This window comes from Tursiops truncatus, chromosome 5, assembly GCF_011762595.2.
Source record: "Tursiops truncatus isolate mTurTru1 chromosome 5, mTurTru1.mat.Y, whole genome shotgun sequence".
NCBI lineage: Eukaryota > Metazoa > Chordata > Mammalia > Artiodactyla > Delphinidae > Tursiops > Tursiops truncatus.
The window spans coordinates 108106852-108121907 of NC_047038.1; the positions used below are offsets into that span (position 1 = coordinate 108106852).

A 15056-nucleotide genomic window follows, 5' to 3' on the forward strand; every position below is an offset into this window, starting at 1 on the left:
TAATGAAGACCAAACTTAAATGTCAGCATCTTCTCGGTACTTCCATTTATTTCTAGGTACAATTAAGTAATTTCTGTATACTGCCAGTAGTATCTTGTATATATCTCTAAATTACACTTTCAATTACTTGAAAAGGTCTTTAAAACATTCCCAAAGGGCACACAAAAGGCATGAACAAATGGAAAAACATACTTCCTAGAATAGGAAGACTCAACATCATAAAGTTATAATAAATTAACATTTCTTTAGGTTATTTTATAAAGTTAATGAAATCCCAGGAAAATACTAATTAATCATTTTTTCTTTTGGTGGAGAAAAAACAGAGTAAACTAATTATTAAGGAAATGTAAGACAAAATAAACAAGTAAAAACATCCAGGAAGACTCTGTAAAGAACAGTGAGGGGGACTAACTCTACTGAATACTAAAATACATTACCAAATGTCAGTAATTTAAAAAATGTAGTATTGACACCTGAAGAGATAGGCTGACCAGGGGAGTAGAAGAGAAAGTCCAGAAATATACAAAGTTCCATATAAGACTTTAGTATATTATAAAGGGAAAACTTGAAGTAGTCCATAAATATTGTTGGGATAATAGAAGATTCATCTAGGGGGAAAAAAAAGTTGGAGTACGAAGAAATTTAACCTATGGATCAATGAAATGGGCTGTGATGGGGGTGGAGGGAGAAACTAAAGTACTTGAAGAAAACACAGATAATTCTTCTGTAACCTTGGAGTGTGTAAGAATTTTCCAAGTATAATTTAGAATCTAGAACCATTAAAGAGAAAAAAAAGACTATTTTTTTTACTATATTAAAACATATAAAATCCTTTGTGACCAAAAACCAAACAATACCATAAGCAAAAGTCAAAAGGCAAATGACAAATTTGGGAAAACTGTTTAGGACCAGAGCAAAGATAACATTCCTAATATATAAAGTGCTCCTAGAAATAGATACGAAAAGACAAACTAATAGAAAAATGAATGAAAACCATGATCAAACAACCCATAGAAAACTAAGTAAAAAGTACTTTAGATTTATGAAAAGACACTTCGTAAGGGACTGTAAATTAAAACTATCCTGAGATAGTTCACTAAGATATATTAAGTGACAAAACAAACTGTGGAACAGTGTGTATAGTGGATATTAGTGAGTTAAAAAAGTGGGAAAGTGAGAATTTGTATTTGTATGTATATGCACAAAAATACTCTGGAATGATACATAAGAAATTAATAACTGATTACCTGATTGTTGGGGAATTGTACAGGTGAGGACCAGTGGTGGGAGGGAGACTTTTACACTATATACTGTTTTATATTTAAATCATGTGAATTGTAGGACTTTCCTGGTGGCGCAGTGGTTAAGAATCCACCTGCCAATGCAGGAGACACGGGTTCGAGCCCTGGTCTGGGAAGATCCCACCTGCCGCAGAGCAACTAAGCCCATGCACCACAACTACCGAGCCTGCAGCTCTAGAGCCTGCGAGCCACAACTACTGAGCCTGTGTGCCACAACTAGTGGGCCTGTGTGTCTAGAGCCTGTGCTCTGCAGCAGGAGAAGCCACCACAAGGAGAAGTCAGCACACTGCGTTGACAAAGAGTAGTCCCCGCTCACTGCAACTAGAGAAAGCCCACACACAGCAACGAAGACCCAACGCAGCCAAAAATAAATAAATAAATAAATGAAAAAAAATCATGTGAATTGTAGAGGAGAAAAACTTTTCCTTTTCCTTTTCCTGTCTTAAGGTCCCTGGCAGGACATGAAAATTAAACTAACAAAGAGAGATTATTAGGAGAAAAGCATGTGCATTTATTTAATATGTTTTACGTGAAATGGGAGTCTTCATAAGGAAGTGAAGACCCAAAGAAACGGTTAAGCCTGAGTGTTCTTGTACTAGGTTTGATGAAGGGTGGAAAGTCGTGGAAAAGCGTGGAAGGACAAAGGGTATGAACTAAGAGTAGTAAACTGGGGGAAAATCATCAAGGCCTGTTTATTCCGATTCCTCTCGGCGTACTTCTGTCTTTGAGATAAGGGTGCTCTTTTCCTCTGGGCTATAGGCACCTCTCACATAAGAAGCTTCAAGGAGAAGGGGGAGATGAGAGAGACCTTGTAGAACCTGGTGTTTCTATGATTTGCTTCGGGGAGGATGAAAAGGTCAGAGAGTCTTTTCTATACCTACTGTTTCTCAAATTCCTTCATCTTAAAATAGTGTGCCAATGTGCCATATTTTGGGGTAATGTGTTCTGAATGCAAAGTATACTACTTATTCAAAAAATGTTTTCGAGCTTATTACATGATGAGTGTATAGCGCTTATTACATATGTGACTTGTTTTCCTCACGGGATTGTTTCTCTTTGTCCTTTGTTATCGAATGTATAATGTTGTCTTCATAACTAATTATTTTAGGCAGTTTTCTTAGGATAACCTAGGCTATATGCTTCATATCCCTCCAGTCAGGTTGTATTAGGGTAGCATTTAAGTGCTTAGGTTTGACCAGAACATTTAGATTTGTAACCAGGGTACTTTGCATAAAATAGATCAGTAAATATGTGTAAGCTTATAAATATTTATAATTTGATTTTAACTGTTATATCTTTTATACCATTATTGTTGTAAGCTGTTGCAACAGAGTCTCTGTAAAATATCTCCTGTTGTGTGGTGGTGATCATTTTGAGCTATGCTTATTGATATTCCCATATGGGAAGATTCAGCAATTTTTATTTTTTTTAATATTTGTTTATTTGGTTGCACCAGCTCTTAGTTGTGGCAGGTGGGCTCCTTAGTTGTGGCATGCGAACTCTTAGTTGCAGCATGCATGTGGGATCTAGTTCTCTGACCAGGGATTGAACCCGGGCCCCCTGCATTGGGAGCGCGGAGTCCCATCCACTTGCACCACCAGGAAAGTCCCTCAGCTATTTTCAAAGAAAAATATATCTTATTTATCAACTGTGGAAAACTTGGTAACCTAAGAATTAGAAGTTAGCATATCATATACAGCTGGTATTTCCAAAGGAAAATAACATACAATGAAAGAGATATATTTACTTCCAAAAAGAAAGCCAGTTCCTAAACCTTGCTAACATTTAAAAGTCTAAATTTTACAGGTTAAATTTTTTAATACATGGATTAATAATGTTAATCTCTTGATACATTGCATTCATCTTTTATCTCCTAATCAGTAAATTTGAATGTCAATTAAGTTGAAAGTAATGGCTGAAGAAATGTTATAGTTATTAGCTTATGAGTATCTTTAGTAGTTTATAGAAGTACTTTCCAAACATTACAAACAGCTATAGATTAGCTATCTAGTGATTGTGAACATTAATAACTAGTCTTTTAGCTGAATAATTTAGAACAGTATCTGGTAATTAGGAATTATCAGTCACAAATACCTTTAGGAGAACGGTATCAAAAAAATAACAACAGTGATAATTACTCAGTTGCCATTTAGCTTTTCGACTATTGGAGTAAATTAAAAGGAGATTTAAAAATCAGCTTCAAAAATGTGAAAGCACTTCTAATATTCATATTTACAAAGGAAAGAGTTGGTTTGCTTAGGAAAGACAAAGCACTATTTTGGTACAGATTTGACTGCAAATCTGTTTACACAAAAGGAAATATATTCCTTGTGGCACATTAAGAATGTACTTTATGAAACTGTACATTGCTTTGAATTGAAATATGTATTATAGAAACCATCTTCTTGTGCTTGAAAAATTAATGTTAAATACTACCTTTTAACCTATCTTTTCCAATGGACAGTTGAAAGTTTGTCTGCTGGTTATGAATGTAGTTAGAATTGAGAAAGAAATATATTACACGTACCTATATTTCACCTTTAGAATGAATGGTCTCTTATCAAATGGTTGAAAGACTAACTATGATGACAGTCATGGAAGTTGTAACTTAAGTGAATACTAGTAAGAGCATCATGGAAACAAATCTTTAAGAGAGAGTTTGTGATAGCAAAAATATGTATCTTCTGTTGGCCCTGAAGGGGACATGAAAATCCAAGAGGAGTTCCTCAGATTGTTTATAATCCGCAAGAAAGATCAGTTCTATATAATTGACTATATGCTATTGCTACAGTAAGGTGTTATAAAACTTTTGTTCTATGATACCACTACGTTAGTAACCTTAATAAAAACATTAACATAAAAGTGTGAATGAATTTTTTTAGGACTCTTACCATTTTCACATTTTTTTCTGTTAAGTTTGTATCCTATTACCTAATAAGAAAAAAAAAATATATATATAGTAGTATTTAGATGTAAGCTTTGGAAATGTCCATTAAATCCCTGTTGTACACCATTTTAGGATGATGATTGACATTCATCATAAAAATACATTGGGCAGGTATAGTCATAGGATTTTGAAATTTTACTGTACTGTTTTAACATCCTGGATAAGTTTTATAGTGGCAGTAATGTAGGTTCTAACTCTTCAGTTTCAAGTCTGTTTTATTCATTCTTCAAAACAGTGCTCTTTAGTATAGGAGCATACTTGGTTTTGAAATGGATTGCAGTGTTTTTGCTGATAACTTTCTTTTGTGATAGTTATATTAGTTGAACTAGGGAGGTGGCAGTCCCCCCTCACATTAGGAGTATCACTTGGTCTTGTCATAGGATGAAAACTTATCCTTACTCTACTAATTATCCAATGTCTCAGTTTATTTGGATTTATTTTTAATTTCAATCACTAAAAGTTTTAATTTTTTATTCGCATTCTGCTGCTTCAAACTTTGTTGATTTTTACTTATGTGTTTTTCCAGACATTTGCCATGATTCTGTCTGTTTCTATCACTTTGTACTTTGTGATGTTGGCTCAGAATACACTTACATTGTTAAAACATTTGTGATTCTTTTCACTTAATGCCCCTGTTTCATCTTTCATTATTATTATTATTTATAAATTTACTTATTTATTTTATTTTTTGCTGCGTTGGGTCTTCGTTGCTGTGCACGGGCTTTCTTTAGTTGCAGCGAGCAGGGGCTACTCTTTGTTGTGCTGCTTGGGCTTCTCATTGTGGTGGCTTCTCTTGTTGTGGAGCCCAGGCTCTAGGGCATGTGGGCCTCAGTAGCTGTGGCACGTGGGCTCAGTAGTTGTGGCGCACGGACTTAGTTGCTCTGTGGCATGTGGGATCTACCCGGACCAGGGCTCGAACCCATGTCCCCTGCATTGGCAGGCAGATTCTTAACCACTGCGCCACCAGGGAAGTCCTCATCTTTCATTATTTAAATGTAATTGATTCAGTCTTATTTCCACATGTCTGTGATCATCCAGAATTATTCTGAGTAGTTTTTCGGATGTTCAGAGGTTATATCTTGGAGCCAAGCACATAAGCTGAAACTCTCACTGAGACAGGAGACAGGGCACCATCATTCTTGATGTTCATGTTTGAAAGAAATGTCTCCAGTGCCCCCAGGAAAGATATCCTAGGGATGCTAAACTAGAAAGAGGCTTATTATCTTTTAAAAAGATTTACATACGTCTCCAGTTACCAGAGAAAGTATTTCCAACTTGAGGTTTTCTAAAGGAAATGCTAAAGAGGAGACAGGGAGTTTTCTTTCCCTTTTTGCACCAGGGAAAATCTAAAATATGAAATCTTCTAGATCTGTATTTACCCTTGTACTACCCATTTTAGAGAGGAAAAATATGAGCAGCAGAGAAGTCAAGTGACTAGTATAGAATCACATAAGAGAGATGAAAAACGTGTTTAAGAGTTAGATGAGGAGCTCTCCCAGGTAGTAGAACCAAAAGACAAAGGGATGAAAAATAGAGAAATGGTAAGAAAATTAGAGGACCAATCAGTGCAATCTCAAAAAATAGAAATCCCGGAAAGGGAGAACAGGGGTAAAAGCGGGGAAGAAGGTGTAAAGTATTCAAGAAAATTTCCCAGAACCAACGGATATTTGTTACTAGACTGGAAGGGCCCAGTGGGTATATTTAGCACAGTGGATCAGAATAGACCGGTTGCAAGAATCATTGTGGAATTTCAAAGCACTAGGAACAAGAGAGGACTTTATAAAATTTCACGAAAAAGAACAAAATAAGTCGTATGAAGTATCAGGAATCAGAAAGATCTCACACTTCCCAACAGTAAGCACAGAAGTAAGAAGGCAGTGAAGAAATACCTTTCATATTCTGGAGGTAAATGTTTTCCGACCTACAATTTTATCTGACTTTTAAGTATGAAGGTAGAATAAATTTACTTTTAGGTCTCAAAAATTTCAAGCAGACTGGAGGATATACCGCATCAAAAGGAGAGAATAAAACAAAGAGGAAGATATGGGATATAGGAAACAGGAGAAAGATGAAGGGGATCTCCAAGACTGTAGTGAAGGGAGGTCCCAGAATGGCAGCTGTGTAGCAGACATATGACTGTCCATCAAAACTGGAATAGTTTGACTTAAGATACAGATATAGGGGGAGCTATTATTATTAAAATGCCAGATGCCTTTGTAACATCTTTTTAAAGCCTGAGGACAAATTACCCACATGAGATGGGCTCATGTTCTCATGACTACTTGTCTTCACCATGTGTTGATTAGTTCCTGTTCTCTCTAGTCCTGCTGCCTGGATCACCTGAAGATTCTCACTTCACCCCTCAAAAATGTGGTCTGCTTTGTTCTCCTTCTGAGAGTAGAATAGTGAGCTTAGAATTGGACAATACAATATAAAATAGTTTTCTTCTTGGACCTTACTTATGCCAAATACCCACTACCTGGCCCCCACTAGGCCTCATAGATTCTCTTATCCTGTATATTTCCCAGTGTTTCCTAATGACCTTGCCTATAGACTTCCCCAAAATAGCCTTATATATCCTCTTAGAGAAGCTGGAGCCGGCTCCAATACACAGATTCTGTGTAGCTTGTCTTCTCCTTGGAGCCTTTCTTTGTTGTGGCAATATTGGCCTTTCTTTTACAAAACTAGCTGGGTTTATGGTATACTTAGCTTCTTAGTTTTTAGGTAGTAAAACTATTAAAAAAACAAGTAGGAAACAGTTAATAGAAATGCCAGGATACTGATTTCCTCTTGATAGGGGTGGGGAGATTGGGAGCACAGTTGGGGATGGGCACATAGGGGAATTGTGAGGTAGTAATAGTGTTCTGTTTCTTGATGTGGGTAACATGGGATTAAAAAATTACTCTTTAACCTGTACCTATAGATTGTATATATTCATGTTTATTAATACATTTTATAATAAAAATTTTAAAAATCCTTAATTTGAATAAAATCAAACCCAATGATTATTCAAAACTAAACTCATTCTATAAGACTGTTGTATTATACATTACATGTGTATCAGAATAAAATTCAGTCTTTAACATAGTCTGTACTGCTCTCTAATCATGATCTAGCCAATGGCTGCATCTTTGACTTTATCACCTACAGTCTCTGTGTGCTGGGTTCTTATTGTTTCTCAAACGTACGGAGCTTATTTTGGCTCCAGGGCCTTTGCATTTGTTCTTCCTTCGGCCTGAAAGTCTTTTCATTACATGATATTCATGTAACTTGCTCTCTCACTTTATTCTTGTCTCTGTTCAAACATAACATCTCCAGAGACCTTTCCCAGTTACCCTAGTAAAACATACCCTCCTATCTAGACTGTCATCTTCAGTTATTCTCTATCTCCTTTTTTTCTTCAAACCTCTTACTATTACTTGACATTATCTTATATATTTACATGTTTATTTTTCATCTACTCCATTAGGGTATAAGCACCATGAAGGTAGGAACATTTTGTTTTTCATCACACAGTGTCTGGCATACTGTAGATGCTCAGTAAAGTTTTCTTGAATGAATAAATGAGGAATTGGTCAATTAAAATAAAGAACATCGTTCAAAGAAGATATCAGCCTTCTGGGTGTAAAAGAAATTGATATTTTGTTCATGTCATTGTGCCATTTTACTCTTTAGTGTTGCATACATGCATTTCATTTTGAAATATTCAAAAAAGTTCCCCACATATTTAAAATTAGGAAAATGTTTATTTCCTAAACATTCTTATCTTTAGCTATACCACATTATGGCAAGAATGTACTGCATATGTAATGAGCAAAGGCTAGTTAATAGCTATGGAAGGAACTGTGTACATTGTGCATTATTTATAATTTTGTTTGCCTTGTATCCACGTGGATACACATCTGTGATTCAAAAAGGCCTGTGAATCTTTGGGCATGAAAAATCATCTTTTCTTTTTTTGTTATCATCTACCATCCTCCTATACTAGGGCTCAATAAAGGTTTGTTGACTAAAAGGTTCAATTTACTATATATGTTATAATAATATAGGTTACATAAACAAACAATTCCAGCATTGATAAACGATAATTATGCTTATACCTTCTGCATGTATTATACTTTTATTTTTTTGAGAGGTGTTGCCATTGAAATTCGCTAGCAGCAGTCACATAATGGTGGCTATAAGATAATGATGCTTGATGAGATAAGAAATTCATAAACCTTTTGACATTGAAAATCACAGCACTGTCTTTCATACTTTAACCGTAAAAGTTTTCCATTTATTTGGGTAAAAGTCTAATAAGCATGATATGAGGATGTTCACAGTGCTGAATACATAGTAATCTCTTACATACAGCATACAAGTGGAATGAATGGTTGTGTGGATGGATGAACTGGAACTTTCAGACCATTTGTGATCAGTTCAACTTTGAAAATTATGGTTGACCTTAGGGAAAGAGTTGGATCTTTTCATTTCATTGCTAAAAGAATTTATATTCTTTAGCTTAGTAAGTAAGAGAAAGTTTTAGTAGCTTAATAAATATATAGAGAGCTGCTATAATATATATAATATCTAAGTGTGTGATTTGCATCATATATGAAGTGAACATAATTGATATGTTTTATCTCTGCTGAGAATAAATCATGGGGAGATGGGTTTTCATTGCATTTGAAACAATATATTACGTAGTGCACAAAGCACTTCCCAATGGTACATACTTAGATCCTGGTACAAGTTATAGAAGTCAGTAGAATATAATGTACTCTTTTCCTACATTATATGTCTTTAAGAATAGGTTAAATAACTATATTCTTGTTATTGTTTGATGCCATGCTACCTGTTAGCATTAAGATTAGCTATAAGTTTTTGACTGTTTAGATTTTTGTGATTGACTTACCTTTTGTTTATCATTCTGTAAATAAAGATATTATAGGAAAACTGTCTTACTGCATTATATAAACCATATATTTGAAAAATTAAATATTTTTATGTTCTGTATGCTCTGTTCTTTCTTTCTTTTTTTTGCATGTTTTGACTGCTTGTATGTTTTTCATGTAGGTCACTTTTGAAATACATAAAGAAAACCTTGCCAATATGTTTAGGGAACACCAGGGAAAAGTTGATGAAGAAATAGGGCAGTGTTCTTCAAGTCCAATTCAAGCAGTCTCTGGCATTAGCAGGGATGTTAATGTTTCAGTAGGATCCCAGCAATCAGATACAAAGGATTCTCCTCCTTCTTCTCATATCACCAGAACTAGTGATGAAAAGTCAAGCATTGGGAAGACAAGTTCAGTAGAATCTGCATCCATTGTTGAACTGCAAACTCACAATACATCTAATGAAGAAAGGACAACTGTGCAAGAAAATCAGGAGTTACTGGATGAAGTCCCTTTAGAAGAAACACTGAAAAATGAAACAACTAATGCAGAGAGTTTAGAAGGATCTTCTGACATAATAGAAGCTGTGACTGTGTCCTCTGATTCTTTTAAAACAACTGGCAAAGATATAATGACTGTCAATGAAGTAACTGCTTCCATAAGTTCTCCTTCAGAAGAGGATGCTTCAGAGGTGCCAGAATTATTGGATAAGTCTGTAGTAGAGGAAGAAGAAGATGATGATTATGTAGAACTGAAGGTAGAAAGTATTCCTACTGAGGAAGCCAGTCTACCTACAGAGCTCCAAGATAACAGTTTGTCTCCAGCTGCTTCTGAAGCCAATGAAAGAATGGACATGTTTAGTAATGACCACAAGTTAATATTTCAAGAGGAACAACCTGTAAGTAAGAAACAAACTGACACTGAAACTCGAGATCCTAAAGATTCTGAAGTCTTGACTATGACAGCATCAGGGTCTTCAGCTACCTCACCAGGAACTACTGCTTCCCAAGCAACTGTTCAATCAGATGTTGGTCAGATGCTGGAGGTAGGGGAGAAGACTAACCTCGCCGGAGAAACCAAACTACATAGTGATTCTAATAGTAGTACCTTCGAGTCTCCTACTACTTCTGAGCAGAGGATTGCTAAGTTGGATGCTTCCAGTGTTGCTACAGATACTGAGAGATTGGAATTGAAGGCCACTACAAACATGGAAGCATCTCAGCGTCATCAGCCTGTGCTTGAGGTGATTATATTTATTATCTTCTTGAAGTGTATTTGCATTGAGTTGAAATAGGACAAGTGTATAGACTTAGATTTTATTTTATTTTATTTTGGAATTGGTTCATAACCTATTTGCAATTACATAAATGCAGTGAATGTGAAGATTATTATCTTTAGCACAGGGTTTGGCTTTCAGTATGAGTTTGTTAAATGGCAGCTTTTATTATTATTTTCACCACAGTATCATCAAAAGTTACTACTTTCAAGTTTCAGTGTTAGTGTATTTTTAGCTTATAAAGCAAACATTGGAAATACTTTTACCCTTTATTTGATGACCCAGTCATAGTTAGGACGTTAGTTTTTAAGCAGAATCTAGGACTACCTTCCTGCAAAACCACCTGCCAGTGTATGATTTTAGATACAAAGTATGTGGTTTAAAATTGTTCCATGAGGTCTGTTTACTTTTTTAAGAGACAGGAGACTTTGTGCGATCCAGAGACACAGCTTTCTTCCTTACCAGTGTCTCAGAGAGATTCATGACACCACTGTGGGTGCATGTTGTCATTTCCCACTTTAATCAACTCTTACTTCTCCTCCTCCAACTCTTTTTTTTTTTTTTTTTTTTTTTTTGCGGTACGCGGGCCTCCTACTGCTGTGGCCTCTCCCGTTGCAGAGCACAGGCTCCGGACGCGCCTTGTTTTTTCTTAATTCTAGCCAATTTATAATCCAGCTATGGCTTTTCTTTTATGTCAGTGTTCAAAACCAAAAGCTTCTTGATTCCTTTATAAAATGTTGCATTAGCTGGTGATAATACTAACATGGTTCCTGGCCAGTTACTGCTGCGTTGTGCTGATTTCGCATTTTTTACATCTTTGCTTTAAATATATTAATGTTATTACTCATTGATAATTTTTCTCTGATTTAGTCCCTTAGTATCTTAAAATGTGAGTATTTGTTAGATGAATTACATAGAAGCTATTAAGTTATTAATGTCTACCTTTGAAGTTGAACTGATTTTATTCTTTTTAACTTTCTCTATTAGATGTCAAGGCAACAGGAGCAGCCAGGGCAGGGAACAGCACCAGATGCAGTTAATGGACAAAGGAGGAATTCCAGATCTATGTTCCGTATTCCAGAGTTCAGATGGTCTCAAGTGCATCAGCGTTTGCTCACTGATCTATTATTTTCAATAGAAACAGACATACAGATGTGGAGAAGGTTTGTCCATATGTTTATTATAGAAGATGTATATAAATTTTAGTGTTTGTTTTCAAAGAAATTTATATAGTTGACATTTTGCAATTAATTTCAGTCATTTGCTTAAAAAGTAGGTTATAACTTATTTCTGTGGTAGGGTTTTATTGAATTAATGTTTATTCTCATATAAATGAGGTACCATATTTAGAGTATAAAAACTTGAAAATTTTTCTTTTAAAAAATTTGCTGTGTACTTTACAGCATATAATATAGCATATAATTTGCCTGAATGTAGGTCTACTGACTGGGTTTATTTCTAGAAATAGTAAAAAAAAGAAAATTGGGATTTATATAAAACATCTAATTTTCCATTGTATTTTTAGTATAAAGAGTCTGTGTATTTCAGATTATCGTCCATTGTATGATTTATGATTTTAAAAGTGCCTAATGTGTTTATTGTTATTTGTATACTACTCTTATTCTGTTCAAGGACATTTCATGGCATTGTCTAAGAAAACGTTATTAGAAAAATCGTTTTTAATAGCACATTTAGCACCATTTACCTCTTAGTTTTTGCCACTTCTTAATTTTGGTCCTAGTTAAGGATAATTTAGTTCAACTTTTATATTAAGTGTAAGATGAATAGTGTTAACATTTCAGCACTGAAAAAGGGCATGTGTAGTAACTGCTGATATGGAATGGTCTACATCTTCTAAGGAAGTATACACCCTCCTCCAAAATGCCTGCCGCGTCATTATCTTTCCTCAGCTTTCAAGATGAAGCAAAAGCACCTTCTTATCCTCCCTCCCCTCAAGTAGGCAAACTGTGATTTCCTTTTTTTAGCTTTATCAGTAAACATCATTTATCTTTGGACAGCCATTCAACAAAGACAGTAATGGACTTCGTGAATAGCAGTGATAATGTCATCTTTGTACACAACACAATTCATCTCATCTCTCAAGTGATGGACAATATGGTCATGGCTTGCGGGGGTATACTGCCATTGCTTTCAGCTGCTACATCGGCTACAGTAAGGACTTAACTACTATATAAAGTTGGTGTGAAAACATGACTTATGCATTCTTATTGATTAAAACTTGAATGTGATTGTTACTATGCATCATAGGTTCTGTAATTCAAAAGCAACAGAATCCTTTTATAATTACTTGAAAGGACCTTAGAATCTGTTCCAGGAATGAAGGGACTAAAAAGAATGTTTAATTATTAGGGATGAATGAGTTAGTGAAGAATATGACTGACAGTGTTTCACCTGTATGTATGCTTTTTTTTTAGATGAAATGATAAGGAAATCCCTCTGTTGAAGTAGATTTGTGAAAGCCTGGCTTTTTGTAAAATTTAGAGATCTGTGGACTGTATCTCATAAAATTGGATTTTTATCAGAACATAAATGTAAATGTCAAACTTTATTCCTTACAGCATGAGCTGGAGAATATTGAACCTACTCAAGGCCTTTCAATAGAAGCCTCTGTGACATTTTTGCAGAGACTAATCAGCCTTGTGGATGTTCTTATATTTGCAAGTTCTCTTGGCTTTACTGAAATTGAAGCTGAAAAAAATATGTCATCTGGAGGAATTCTGCGGCAGTGTCTCCGACTGGGTGAGCTGTTAAAACCCATTACTTAGGAATTTACTTAAAAAATTTTCAGTGATCCAGACGTATTAAATTGAACATTTTCTTTTTCCTGTTGGTGGGAAAAAGTGTGCTAGGCAATTTGTCTTATGCTACTTTTTAGCCTCCAAAGAGTGAAGGACTGTGTATGTACTGGCTATAGTAGTACTTGTGAAGGTAATAGAGCAGGAGGACGTGTTTTGAAAATTCTGCATTGATTCTGGTCAGCATTACTTCTTCTCCGCCCACCCCCAACCCCCCAATCTCTTTTGCTTTAAAGTAGTGCTTCTTAAATTTTAAGATGATTCATACACATGGATCACCAAAGGATCTTGTTGAAATGCTGATTAGATTGTATAGGTCTGGGATGAGACCTAAAATTGCCTTTCTACGAGGTAATGCTGATGCTGCTTCTCTTAACAAACACACTTGAGTAGCAAGGTTCTAAACTAGCATCATTCAAGTATAGCCTTTATCCAAATAAGCTGTGATAATTTGTTAAAGCAGTTAGTAAGATTATTAAATCTCTGTTCTTCTCCTGGAGGCAATTCTTCCTTAGGTGAAAGTTAAAGTAAATTAAATGAAGTTTTAGTGATATCTGAACTTCCTTAGGTGAAGAAGAAAATTTTTTCTCTATGCAGAAGGTGTCCTGTATCTAGTCATAAATACTGAGACTTTGTTAATGATTTGCTTATTAAATGGAGAGAAGTAGGTGGAGAAACGGGTACCAAAAAATGGAAGCAAAATCTTTAGGAACCATGGCCATATGAAGACAAATTAGAAATAAGGCACCTATGAAAATATAATACCAACAGTGGAAAATCTAATTAGTTAATGAAGTATTTCCCCATATTTAGCAAGAATATCCGTTACTTAAACAGATGTACTTACATTTTTTTTGGTACAATAATTATTTTTACTCAAAATGCTATTCAAAGTACTTTTAAACTTAGGATGCTCTAAAGGACTTGGTATACTATTTTTAGGGAGTTTTAAAAAAATTTTAATTGAGAGAGATTGAAACGGTAAGCACAACAAAACAGAAGCTATCATTTATTGACTACTGTCATATGTCATTGCTGATTTTCACGAGTCACCAATGATTTTCTTCCAGCCATTCATTCATTTGTATTTTCTTCCTTTTTTTCATGAGGAAAATTGAGATCAAAGAAATTAGGAAATTTGCCAAAAATTTAAAAGCTATAAATTGGTAGAGCTGGAATTTGAATATAGTTTAACTAATGTTCCTACTCTTTCTGTTATAAGATACACCCTTAAACTTTATATCAGTAATATAATTAAAATATTTAGAACCCATTGCTTTTGTATATGCCCTTTTTAAAACCTTTCCACTTTCCTAAAAAGAGTGCACTTTTGGAATTGAAAGTACAAGACTACACTAGCAGTGCTTCACTATACTCAAGAAGTATTAGATTCAGAAGCTAGGGGAATACCGTATCTCCCTCATTTTCATAACTGTAGAAGAAAATAAGGAAATAATTCAGTGTACTCCAGCACCACATGTTCTCCTTGTTCAGGATCACTTAATAGAATATGGTAAGCTTGGTAAACAGTCCAAATGTTTTTGTTTTTTTTAAAAAAATAAGTAATTAATTTATGGCTGCGTTGGGTCTTCGTTGCTGCGTGCGGGCTTTTCTCTAGTTGTGGTGAGTGGGGGCTACTCTTCGACGCAGTGCGCAGGCTTCTCATGGTGATGGCTTCTCTTGTTGCAGGCTCTAGGCTTCAGTTGTTGTGGCAGGCAGGTTCTAGAGCGCAGGCTCAGTAGTTGTGGCGCATGGGCTTAGTTGCTCCGTGGCATGTGGGATCTTCCCAGGGCTTGAACCCGCGTCCCCTGCATTGGCAGGCAGATTCTTAACCACTGT

General features: G+C 35.3%; 1 protein-coding gene across 4 annotated transcripts in view; it reads left to right on the forward strand.

The window, feature by feature from the left end:
- LRBA (LPS responsive beige-like anchor protein) overlaps positions 1 to 15056 on the forward strand; it is a 727902-nt gene that overhangs the window by 158561 nt on the left and 554285 nt on the right. For all 4 annotated transcript variants that reach the window (XM_033857307.2, XM_033857309.2, XM_033857305.2 and 1 more), the window contains exons 23-26: positions 9307 to 10368; positions 11389 to 11564; positions 12420 to 12573; positions 12981 to 13161. In XM_033857307.2, the coding sequence (XP_033713198.1) occupies positions 9307 to 10368; positions 11389 to 11564; positions 12420 to 12573; positions 12981 to 13161 (1573 nt within the window). The remainder of the gene's footprint in view (positions 1 to 9306; positions 10369 to 11388; positions 11565 to 12419; positions 12574 to 12980; positions 13162 to 15056) is intronic.